The 13,170-nt window shown below is 48.1% G+C and overlaps 1 protein-coding gene across 1 annotated transcript in view; it reads right to left on the bottom strand.

The window, feature by feature from the left end:
- SPON1 (spondin 1) overlaps positions 1-13,170 on the bottom strand; it is a 229,346-nt gene that overhangs the window by 14,388 nt on the left and 201,788 nt on the right. The window contains exon 7 of the mRNA XM_087821746.1: positions 8,838-8,902. Within this exon, the coding sequence (XP_087677872.1) occupies positions 8,838-8,902 (65 nt within the window). The remainder of the gene's footprint in view (positions 1-8,837; positions 8,903-13,170) is intronic.

Raw genomic sequence — 13,170 nt, 5'->3', positions numbered from 1 at the left:
GGCTGGTGCGAGATTGATGGTGGTGGCCCAAGGGGGGGGTGGAGGGGGAGATTGGTTGGAGGATTGGAGCCGCTCAGCACACACTTGGTGGCAGACCTGCACTATTTTATTTCCCTGCCCCCGTGACAATCCTGGGGGTTAGAATTATATCATTGTGTGGGGAAGAAAGCAAAGCGTATAGAGGCTCATGGCCTTAGCGGTAACAGGGGCCAGGGTTTGAAGGCTACACCCCAGGCTGCTAACCGTGGGGAATCCTCGGCAGGGAACCAACTCGCCTCATCAGCCCAGCTGCCGCTGGTCCACCTCAGCTGTTTGGGAGTCCCTGCGCCCTCTGTTGGGACCAGCTGCTCCTGGCTGCCCTCACCTGTCCCCAGAAAGCACTGACTCCAGACCTGGTTAGGCCCCATGGGAGTGGACCCCTAGGGCGCTGGCAGGCCAGGCGGGGTCAAACAATGAGCAGAGAGAGGGAAGCCCAGGGCGCATCCTGGCACCGCCCCTTAGGCCTGTATCCTTGGACAAATGACCAAACTTTTTGTGCCTCAGTGTCCAAGTCTATAAAGTGGGGATTCCCCTATGGGTTACTATGAGTTTCAGGGGGATAAGGTGCATACAGTACTTAGTGCAGTGCCTGACACCTGAACTATTACTACTACGCCTGTTCTCCTTCCCCATGCGTGCATTTCCTGGCAGGTAGGTCAGGGGTTTCAGCAGCTTTCTTAGAGATCTGGTTTCTAGAAGATCTGCAGTCTGGGGAGCTGCAGCGTTGCTCACCTAGGGACTAAGAGGACACAGTCCGGGGCCTGCCTTCCATCAGGTACCAGACAGGGGACACTGGCATCTGGGCGGGGCTGTGCACGCCCATCCCTCCTTGGCTCTGGCCCCTGAAAGTCCAGCAGTGCCCTGGAGAGCACCCTTCCTCTTCCATGTCCAGAGAGACCAACCTCTCCACCCATGACTTCCCCATCTCCCTGAGCATGTGGCTTTGGGTCAGGTTAGTGGTTCATATTGTACCCCACTGGTGACACTATTCACCATGACAACCCAAGGGGACAAAAACAGCTCTAGTGAGGAATCCAGAGCTGGAGAAACCAACCCAACCCCAACTCAACACCCTCTGGCTACACTGCCCAGGGATGGATGTAACCATCTGAGAACCTCATGTTTTATAAGGACGTTCTCTGCTAATACATTTTGGCCAAGTCTGTAATCTGAGTGAGGTATCTTATAATCCTTGGAAAGTATTTCAAGAGGTAGGAAATTTGCAGCAACCAAGCCCTGCACAAAGGCCTGACCTTAAGATGGGTAATATGGTAGATTTGAATCTATAAGGGCCTGGGAGCGATTTTCTAATATCTTCAGTTACGCCCAGCTCTTTTCTTGTACCCTTGATTGGAAAATCGCCCCCTGATGACCGCTGCCTTACATAACATGTCCTGCAGGGAGTGTTTCCTGACTTCGCCTCAGTTGCTTAGGACCCGGTGCGCCTTCCCAGAGCACGCTGGACGCAGTCTTTGTCTTTCCATGGAAGGTCTCGTCTAATTTCCACCCTCCCTGCTGGGTTCCTACAGAGGAGGGACAATTTTGTCCTGTGTGCAGCTATAGCCCAGTTCCTGGCTTAGAGCCTGGTATGCAGTGAATTCTCCTCAAATAGTTGTTGAAATAAATGAATTAATCTAAGAAATGACTATGGAGCTCTTGTACTTCTTTTGACCTTCGAATTTAATTTAAAAATCACCTCAAAGTATTTATTATTTCTGTAATAAAAATGCTATTTAAAATAATGAAACTGATAAGAATATATGTGAATTTTCTTTAGGAAGTGCTAGATACAATTGGAGTTCTTTAATTTGTCCAAACCATAATAAAAATTCTTATTCATGCTTTCTTATATGCCACATTTCCCTGTATATGGTATTCTGTTAATTTGATTTCATTTTTCTATGTGGGATTTAAGTTTTAATCAGTTTTCTAGCAAAGACAGTTGATCTGGCCAGACCATATAACTGAATATATTTTATAATATTCAGGATAAGAAAGATGTATAAATTAGTGACAGACTGGAGATCCCACAAACTTCAGAAAAGGATTTATTCAAAATTAGGGGAAAAGAAAAGATTGTGTAACAAGCAGGACTGGGCTAACTTAATAGCAATTAAAAAATATGGGATTCATACCTAACATTGTACACCAAAATAAGTTAATAAATCCAGCCTGGTTGGCATGGCTCAGTGGTTGAGCATCGACCCAAGACCCAGGAGGTCATGGTTTGATTCCCGGTCAGGGCAGGTGCCCAGGCTTTGGGCTCCATCCCCAGCAGGGGACGTGCAGGAGGCAGCTGATCAATGACTCTCATCATTAATGTGTGTCTCTCCCTCTCCCTTTCTCTCACTGAAATCAATAAAAATATATTTTAAAAAAAGGTAAAAAAGATCAAATTTTCTGATCTGTTAGAGAAACATTAATTTTCTCAACTTTGCAATAGCCAAAGCAATCATAAAGGTAACTAACAATTAGATATCAACTAAAATCACCTGTATAATGAAAGCAGCAGTATTTAATTAGAGAGAAATAATAATATGTTGGCAAAAAGGTCTCCCTGTAGTGTGACTGACAAATGTTAATATCTATCACATCCTCAGAGCTAATCCAAACCTGTAAGAAAAATATCATGATCTCAATAGATAAAACATTTCTAAACAAAACTTCCAAAAACACCACAAAAGAAAAGAGGCAATAAAGAATTTTTATGGTCCTTTTAGAGACTTATTATCCCCTTGTAAATTACAGACCCACCCCAATGAGACTCAGGTCACTGGTGACTCAGATCACTCCTAGTCAGTTTTGTCCCCCATCACGTATTTCGAATACTCCCCAAGAAAGAACTTTTGGTGTTGCAGAAACTCAACCAGACCACTAGAGGGTGCTCGAACCACGCACTAGGCTGAAGTCCCGCGTGTCTGGAGGGAGGTTTGAGCGAGGTACTTGGAAACCTGTATATATAACCTGGAGGCATCCGGCTGCGGGTCCATCTGGCTGATTAGATTCTCTAGTCCAGCCTTCTTTTACAACCCTGAGGTCATCAATGGACCTGGGCAAGTGCTACAGGGGGCAGGGAGGGCCCTGTGCCTTCAGACCTGATTTGAGAGAAAGATGCCTCTGACCCACGGGAAACATGGCTTGGGTGATTATGGGCACAAAGGTGGGGTTTCTGGCGAGGGTGATGGTGTCTCCAATATGCCCCCCATCTGTCTCGAAAACACTGACCATTATCTAATCAAACGCTAATTAAACAGAGTGGCCAGGAATAATTAAGGGGACTCACTATATAAAAGGGATTATAAATCCTTAAAAACAACAAATTCTACTATTTTATTTTATTTTTTAAAAAACTAATTTTTTTTTAAAAAAGTTCCAGTAATTCCTAGCATCCAGACTAAACCGGAGGAACTAGGTGGTGGAAACTCAGAATTGATTTGCAGGAAACCTGGGCATTTTCTACTCCAGCGCCGGAGGAACTGGTGATGGATGTGGGTTTTGTTGAGAATTTGTCTTTCCTGCCTCTACCTGCGCTCTGGGCTGTCGGAGCCACAGCTTGATTTATCGAGCTAAACAAGTCAGCAGCTAATTTGTTCATTCGTGGCTGTCCTTTGAGAAGTGGTCCTGTGGATAAAGATGAAGATCATTGAAAAACAAGTCAGTTTCCACGGGCAGGACCTGGCAAAGTAGGTCACCCTGGCTTTCCACTGGCCCGAGGGAGGCTGGAATCCCATTAACCTCAATCGAGTGAGGAGGGGCAGGGCTGTGTCTGCAAAACAAAACTTGGCTTCATGGAGGCTTCCTAATTTGACTTCCTAATGAGATTTGGAAGGGGGAAGGGGAAAATGGGGTATGGGAACATCAGAGGAAAATAACTTTCCCTTCGCGAGCTGGTAGCACTGAGTGGCGAGGGTTGGGGTGTTTGTGAGGTCTGATTGTTTGCCATCAATTAATCCTGTTCCACTGGGGTCTTAGGATGCCTGAGGGATGGGTGAAGGGTCTCCAAATATTTTTTTCAAATTTTCAGAAAGTCTCTTCCAGCTTAAAAAAAAAAAAAAAAAAAGGTCCATTGATTCTTTCATCCCCTTGAAGCTACTGCCCAGTCTTTTCACAGCAAACTTCGCAGAAGAGTTGCCTGTACTCACTGACTCCATAACCTCGTTTTTTGTTCACATTCACCCTGCTCCAGGCTGTTGTCCTCTCCCTCCATCACTCAGCAGAAAGGAGCCTCAATAAGTCACCGACGGATCTTCACGTTGATAAACCCAGGGAGCACTTTGCAGCTCTCATCTCACTTCATTTCTCAGCTGCACTGGACACAGGCTGACCGCTCGCTGCTTGAAAGCCTTCTTCACTCGGCTTCCCTGATACCAAGCTCGCTTCCCCAGTTTCTTTGCTATTCCTTTTCTGATTCCTTTGCAGGCCCAGTCCTCCTCAGCGTTAAGTGTTGGAGCTCCCCTGCACTCAGTCTGAAGGCCTTGGCTTAGTCGCAAGCTCTCTCATCCATAACCTTGTCGTTGTCTCCCATTCCTTAGTGCAGAATTCTCCCCGTGAGCTTCAGAGCTTTATAATGAACTGTGTGCGTAACACCTCCATCTGGGTATCTTGGCATTCCCAACATACCCCATCCAGAACTGGCAGCACGATCTTTCCCCCTGAACTCCCCCTGACGTTCCGTATCTTATGAGAGGCGCCACTGACTCACGGGCCAGGCACCTTGAGCTCTCTGCCTCTCTCAGGCTCCTCACCGGACCTACGACCACAGCCTATCGGTTTCTCCTACACACCTCCCGGGTCTCTGCCTCTCCATCTCCACCACCAGCACCCTGGTCAGAGCCACTGTCCATTGTTCCTGGACCTCTTCAACAGCCTCCTCACTGCTCTCGCCTCGCCTACTCTTGTCCTTCCCACACTGGAGCCAGAGCGTTGCCGTTGTTTTCATCTGAACCTGATAATGTGATCCCGCTTAAAATCCTTCAACGATTTCCCATTACTCATAATGCAGAAGTCAAAATTCCTAATGTTGCATGGGTTTGCCCCACACCAAGCTCAGCTTTGATTTCTGGACATAGCTGTACCATAACCTGTTAGTACTTTATGCTCTGCTCCCTCCTCAGGGCTTTTGTACATAATGGTCTCTCTAGACTTTCTAGATTGTTCTCCCCTTGCTTTGCTTCTTTACCTAGTTAACTCCTATTGATTCCTTAACTCTCAGCTCAATTCTCATTTCCTCAAGGAAGATTTCTCTGATGCCCAGGCTGGGTTGGGGGTCCCAATCACACAATCTCATAGCAGCTTATGTCTTTATTTCATACACATGTCACATTTGTCATCGTTTGGTTAATGTCTCTCCCCCGTTAAACTGTAAGTCCCATGAGAAGCTCTGCTCTGCTCACCACTGGATCCCTAAGGACCTTTCACAGTACTTCCCTTTCGAGACCCGGAGAAATGTTTGTTGAGGCAATTAAATGTCTCAGTCATCCTTGATAGGACACAGGGTAAGTGAGAGTTAAGAATCTTTTTTTTTTTTTTGGTGGGAATCAGACAATTTGGTGGTCATACTGCTAATTTCATGCTGATCAGAAGTCCAATTGACGTATATGTTTCGATTAATTCAGAAATGAATAATGGCCCTGCCGGCATGGCTCAGTGGCTGAGCATTGACCTTTGATCCAGGAGATGGCAGCTCGATTCCCGGTCAGGGCACAGGCCCGGGTTGCGGGCTCGATCCCCAGCAGGGGGCCTGCAGGAGGCAGCCGATCAATGACTCTCTCTCATTGATGTTTCTATCTCTCTCTCCCTCTCCCTTCCTCTCTCTCTGAAACTAATAAAAATATATATTTTTAAAAAAAGAAATGGATAATGAATGGTTTCTTAATTGGAAGAGCTTTGCTATAGTAAAGAGCGTAGGCACTGGAGTCAGAGGGATACTGTTTGAATTTTAGTTCGTCCACTGATGGAGCTGGATGCTGAGGCTGGACCTGCCATACAACCTCTGAGCCTCATCGGTAAAGTGAGGATCATAATCCCTATGGGGTTTATTTTGGGGTTAGTACAAGGATTAAGTGGGATGAGGAATATAAGTGCCTAGTAGGGTACCTGGCACATAGTAGGTGCTCAGGGTAAAAGGATTTCTCTCTGCTTTGTTCCTTTCCTCTCTGCCTTTCTCCCTCTCTCCTTACTACTTTACAGTTTACATCTTTCTAAACTAAACCCAGGATCCTTAGGAGAAAACGGTGTACGGTTTCCTTAGTGGTGTAAAAACTGACCTCCACAAACTCTGTGGCCCGGATGTCCCCAACCCCTACCTGCCCTTGTGCCTGTTTAGAGAACCAAAGGTGGAGAAATTCTTCACATACAGGCTCTGAGAGCCTGGGAGCTGGGAGGGGCTGAGGAGAGAGCCTGAGCAAAAAGGATTCAGGGTGGACTTTTTTCTGATTGATATTAATTATTCAAAAGGGGCTGAATTCACATGGGCGTGTTTTGGAGGGACTGGCATGAGCCAGGCAAATGCCCGCCCACCAGGAGAGAGCCCGGGGCCGCAGGAGCTGCCTCTGCTGCTTCCTGGAGGGAAAGGCCCTTCCACGCCTGGGCACGTTTCCCACTATATTTGATGCTTGAACGACAGGGCTTTGAACTGCACGGGTCTACTGAACAGGATGGGGCGAAAGCAGGTTTACAGTTGCTCATCTGGAAAATAATGCAATAATTAATAAGTAATAACACAAGAATACACTCAGTGTTTCATGCAATCACAACTCTAAACCTACTTTTGCCACGCCCTGTACATGGGGAGTTTTTTTTCAATAAATACGTGTAGTCCTATAAATGTATTTTCTCTTCCTTATGATTTTCTTAATAACATTTCCTTTTTTCTAGCCTACTTTATTGTAAGCATACAGTGTATAACACAAAGTGATATAACAGCTATGTGTTAATCGACCGTTGATGTTATTGATGAGGCTTGTGGTCAACAGTAGGTTGTTAGTAGTTAAGTTTTGGGGGGAGTCAAAGGTTATACACGGATTTTCAGCTGTGCGAGGGGTTGGCACTCCTAACCCCTGTGTTGCTTAAGGGTTAACTTACTCTGGTCTCAACTTCCCCAGAGGAGATCCGGAGCAAGGCTTGGAGGTCACAGCAAGCTAGAGAAAGCCTCCGCGCAGCCAGCTCGGCTGCCCTTGTCCTCTCCCGTTCTCCTCAGGCCTCCACTCAGGGCCTCAGTTCCACCAGACCTGGGCCACTCCAGGCGAGGAGCATCCCTCTAGCCTCAGCCCCACGGTGCGTCCTGCGCAAAGACTTCAGGACCTCTCTCCAGCCTAGGCTGGGCGCGGCCCTTCTCTGAGCTCCCAGAGCCACTCATCTCATCATGACACATCCCCTGGAGGGGACAGGGCTACCACAGTGGCCTTATAGCGCATATAACCTGTACATATGGTGTCACTTGGACCTGTGCAGAGCAGCTCTGGAGTGGTAGAGCTCTGTCTATTGTCTGTCTGCGTCTTGGCTGGACATCCCAAAGGGTGGGGACCGTGGACAGGGCTGCTACATAGGGGACGAGCCATTAATTTCCTGAATGGTAAACGGGCGGGCACCAGGGACCTGGCAACAGCTTCCCGCCACCAGCTGGTGGTGTGTGAGTGCTCCTCCCCCCTCAGCTCCTGCTGCCCTGCCCTGTGGAGGCCTTGGACTTCCCTTCCCACCCTCTGAGTCTGCCTTGTCTCCCACTGAGTCTCTCACACATTGCCCACGCTGTCATCTTCATTGATGTCGTCGTTAGTGGATGCAGACGGCTCCACAGCGGGGCTAGCCGAGCCCTTCTTCAGGAACCATTTTTTGGTGGCTGACTGGGAACTTTGTCTGCTCCAAGCCTTGCATCCATAAAGGATGAACGAAATCAAGGCTTGTTCGAGGAACTGCTTGGGATTCAAGGTGGCTGCAGCGAGGTGCAGAGGAGGGAATGGTAGGACATGAGCCCCGAGGCAAAGGAGGCAGGAGCTGAAGCGTGTTATGCTCACTGTGGCCTCACAGGGGAACTGAGGCGTGCAGACTTGACCCTGGAGGTCATGGAGGGGCTCTAAAGCGTGGAGTCAGGTTTGGATTCTTAAAAGATCACTCTGGCAACAGTGTGGATGAGGGATCAGGTGGGGAGACCACAGAAGAGGGAAGAATTAGAAATAGTCCAGGTGAGAAAAGATGGTGGAAGAATGGCCAGGTGAGGGCTGATTTGCGAAAACTAAGAAAGAACCAATAAGTCTCAGCAATGGGTTCCGTTTTGGATGAGTTCACCGTCCATATGGGCCATCCACAGAGAGGGGTCCAAGAAACTGATGGACGGATTTACCTTCCCACCTACCTACCTACCTGGGGTATCCGAGTCACCAAGATGCCCGGAGAATGAAATCTCCAAGAGAGAGTAGACAGAAAAGACGGAGCGTGAGAGGGGACCCGGGTGAGCCTGGCTTTCCGTGAGGCGGTCTGCCTGAGCGAGGACGCCTGTGTGCTCAGGGCCCGTGCATCTGCGCCGAGAACATGAGTGAGTCCATACTGGTTAATCCTTACTCTGAGTTGGGTCCTCTGCAGTATTAGAGCCCTTGGGGGGAAACTGAGGCCAAACCTGCATTCCTGAGAAGACAGGGGCACCTGTGATACTCCACCCAGGGCAGTGCACCTCACCTGTTCGTCCATCTAAGAGGTACTGCTGACTTTATTGACCCACTGGCACGTGGTGGCAGTTAGGTGGGTGGCTCCAAGTACAAGGCTAGGACGGGGCAGGGCCAAGCCAGGGTCTGTTTGTTACTTACACGTTGAGAGGCTGCCAGGCCGGCCACTGAGCTTTGGCTTTGATGACGGTGAGGACCTCATCGCTCTGCAAAAAAAGGACCACAGATATTTGGTGAGGAGAGCTGGGTTCACAGGAACAAGAGGGCTTTGACATGGTCACACTGTCTACCCCACTCACTTATCAGCTATTGAGGCTCTACCTGCCCAGGTGTGGGAGCCACCCGGCTCCAGGGTGGGGGAGCCCTGGAGTCTAGGCAATCCCAGGAGGTGACGCCTGGTGTGTGCTGGACACCAGTGGGTCCACTGAGCCACACCTTTGGTTTCCAGCTCAGCCCATTCTTTACCCAGCAGAGCCAGGCTCTGACCTGGATCCGCTTGGATGGCCAGACTTTCATATTGTGTCCAGTCTGGAGGGGAGACTGTGTGCTCTGTGTCTAGACACTGACTGGGGCCTGCTCCAGGCCACCCTGCAGCAGGAGCTGCAATGTGGCCAACAGCTGGCCCCCACAACTGTCACCCCCCAAGGCCTTTCCCGCTGTTGAGACTCATGCACGGGACCAGACTCCCTGGGTGGAGGAAGTGAGAACAAAGCTGGGGCGCAGGCCCAGTGCCACTCATGCTGTGGTGCTCTGCTTTGCTTTGGACACTGTGTGGAGCATTCTTAAAGTGCGGGGACCTAAAATAATTTTTGAGGAAGAATCTGACAGTTAACATTTTGAAGGAAAGCGTTAAGTTGTCACTGTGGGGAGGACATCAGAACTTTGCTGATCTTGCTAAACTCTAAGGTCTGTTTGGGTTCTTACTTTCCATTACGCACTGGGAGTGAAGGGGTATCATACTCTTTTCAAGGTTTAATACTTCCACAGTCCAAATGTGGCTTTGGCTGGGGACATTCCCCGGAGTGGATTCAGCTGGTTCTGGATCTACTTCCCTTCCCCAGGCCTGGGCTCAGCAGGGCTCAGACACCACCATCCATTATGCACGGAAAAGCCCAGAATGTCACCAGCTGGGGAATGAAGAGCTTTGTTGCTGATGGAACAGGTCCTTGAGCTCCAGGAGGGCAGAGACTTGTTTGGATGGCTCACAGCTCTGCCCCAGTTCTTAGAACCATGCCCGGCTGCAGGTGCCTAGAACATATTTAGGATGAATTGGAAGATTTCTCCTTAGTTGGGTAGGTACTTTGCCCAGAAAACCCCACAGCCCTGAGGAGACTGGAAGGAAGGTCAGAGGTGTCTCCAAGACCAGGTCTAAAGATTATAAGAGACCTTCTGGTCTGGAGTGCCTCACCTGCAGCCCAAGAAGGAGTGGGTGGGTGGGGGGCCTTTGAGAGGAAGGGAGATCAGCCAGATCCAGCGTGGCCTGGGTGCTGCAGGGACAAGCCACAGAGGCACCCCCTCCCAGGTTATCTTGCAGCTTCTTCCTGAGCTCAGGCTTCCCTGGGGTTCCCTCTTTTAATCAGAGGAGAGAATCATTGGATGCATAGACACCCCACATTCACACGTCTTCAGGGAGAGCATTGCTAAGTCCTAACTGGGAGGCTTACACTTCTCATGAGAGACATTTTAATCTGTTTAGAATGTCTCCCTGATTCGTTCCTAATAAATATCTGCTGAATAACTGGGAGAAGCCGCTTATCATGACGTCTCATGTGAGACCTGCCCCATCTCTGGAGTGCCAGCGTTGGGTCTCGCATGACCTGGGCTTCCTCTAGTGCTCTCACCTATTCCATGCCTCACGCTGAACTCTTCACCTGACCCCAGAGCTCTGTCCTCCAGCGGGCCCCGCCTGGGCTAAAGGCACACCCCCTGCTGTCTGAACCAGACACCGGGCATCGCCGGCACTCCTCCGCCTCCCACCCCTTCACAAAGGTCAGGCCCTGAGACCCACTCGGTTCACAGCCTTGACATCTCTTGGATCCTTCCTCAGTCTCCTCACCGGTCTCTTAGTCTCCTGTACCTTCTTGCTTTCCCCCAACCCACCCTCCACATTGCTGCAAACCTGACCTATGCATTCCTTGCCTAAGCCCTCCAGCAGCTTCCCTCAGCTTCCAAGATAATTTTTAAATTCCTGGGATGCTTTTTCGATTTTTAATTCCAGGGTAATCCATGCTGATTGTAGACAAATTTAGCATCACAGAAGCACACGACGTAAATGTTGAGCTCTTTCCACTTCAGCATGTACCCTGCCTTCTGCCTCCTTCTCCAGAATGTTTCGGTTTGGTTGTGGGTCATTCCACGCCCTTTACTACGCATATGCAACTATGTGTGTGTGCGCACGCATACATTAGATACAGCTTCCAAACTGAATACCTTATTCTGCATCATGGTTTTTACACTTTTCCTTAGTATCACATCACAGGAAACTTTCCATGTCAGTAGCTACAGCATAGTAGCTCTCCTTTTCTTGATTTTTAAAGCACTGAAGATATTCAAATTATGGTAAGCCTGGTCAAGACTAACAAAAAAGAAATCCAAGAAACGAGGTATTGTCTGGTGACGATCATTTTACCCCTGAAGAAATGCTTTACTTAAAAGAAGAAAAAAAAATCAGTGTGGGAGTTACAGTGAGTTAGCAGGCCCTGCAGGTTCACCTTGCATTGCAGTTCCGTCTCGGTTTTCACGCCTTAGCTAATGACGTATTGATTTTGTTTTTGCAGAATAACTCCAACAAAAATTGTTTGGACCCATCATTAGTGTTTATTTATGGTGATGAAATCCCGTCTAGTCTTCAGAGCTCCGGAGGCTCCGAGGCTGGAGGTCCAGGCGCGCGTGTGGGCGTTCGAACAGCTGGCTGCCGTAAGCTGTTCCATCCAGTGGTTCTGCACCATCTGCAGGATCAACTGCTTATTGCTCCTTGTTTGCGATCAGTCGTGTTAGCCAATGAGATAAGAAAGCACGAGCCTTCTGGGAAATTTATTTTAAAAGCGAAATATTTTTGTTGTGGGATCAAGATTTTCTGGTAGAACCTAAATCCTACAGGATCAGAGAGCATCTGACTTGTTTGTGGTCACATCTAAATCCATAGATGGATCATTGGTAAATTTCTGGAAAAGCAAAGCCACGTTATTCTTTTTAATCTGTAGAATTCCATAGTGTGGATGTTCTCTAATTTTGTTTTTAACCAACATTATTGGTGGATATTTAATTGTTGCCACAAATGATGCTACGATGAACATTTGTGTATGTATTTCTGTGCCAGAAACCCCTAGGAATGATTAAAAGATGAAGGAAACTAAAATTTTTGGCAGGCCTACCAATATGTCACCCAAATGTCTGTATCAACTTATACTTCAGCAAGACTATGTGTGTGCCCATGTCGTCACCACTGTGAACACACCGGATGCTATCACTCTTGTTCGTATTTACTAACCCAGCAGGCTGGAACGCGGTGTGGCTGAGAGCCCAAGCTCTGGAGTCAGACCTGAGTTCAAATCCTAGTTTCACCACTTACTAGTTCTATGTCCTTTGACAAGTCTCTTGACCTCTCTTAGTTTTCTCATCTGTGAAATGAGGTTAAAAAGAGTATCTACTGCAATGAACTGTTAGGGGGACTAAATGACATAATTCATGTAATGTGCTAATATAGTGCCTCTATCAGCATAAATATTAGGTACTATTCTTACCCTTATTTACATTCAGTCCAAGCTGGCATTAGAATCGATTTGCACCGCTTGAGTACAGAAAGTGGAGCACACAGTTGCATCTACAAACTGATGAAGCCTCAGGAGAACAGAAAAACTCAGGGAGCAAATGACGGGAAGTTTCTGTAGCTCGGTGCACCCCGGATGGGGCCGCTGGGGCGCTAGGCATTTCACATTTTAAAGAATAGAGGATTTAACATTCGGAGCAAGCAATCTAGACTTCAGATTTAAATGAAAAGCCGTTTTAACAAGTCTCTAAGGCACAGAAAAGATCTTTCAATGATCCTTAGAGCCCTCATACATCTCTCCTAGGACCCTTTTCAAACAAAGTATTTCAGGGCATTCACAGTTCATGCTTCATTTGGGTGATGTTAGCAATTTTTCAGAGATATGCCAATTAAAATTAAAAAATCCCAAACTAGAGGTCACTCATGTCCATCTTCACAGGAATGAATTCTTTCATTTTGCTTTTGATAAACATATTGGGAAGATGTGACAGCTGAACTCAGACTTCACAGTTACTGGTACCAAGCGGGAATGGCACAGCGCCCAACAGGCCACGGGCTGGGGTCAGATGGGAGGAAGGAGGGTTCTCGTGGAGCGAGAACAGGCTGGGGCCGGTTGGAGGCAGAAATCACATCGATTTCAGGAGATGCCAAGTCCGAGCAGAGCAGAGAGCAACAATGTGAGTCTGACGGTCGGGCGGGGCTGGC

The sequence above is a fragment of the Miniopterus natalensis genome, chromosome 11 (assembly GCF_054644295.1).
Source record: "Miniopterus natalensis isolate mMinNat1 chromosome 11, mMinNat1.hap1, whole genome shotgun sequence".
Classification (NCBI taxonomy): Eukaryota; Metazoa; Chordata; class Mammalia; order Chiroptera; family Miniopteridae; genus Miniopterus; species Miniopterus natalensis.
This window is presented reverse-complemented; position numbering and strand designations above follow the sequence as displayed.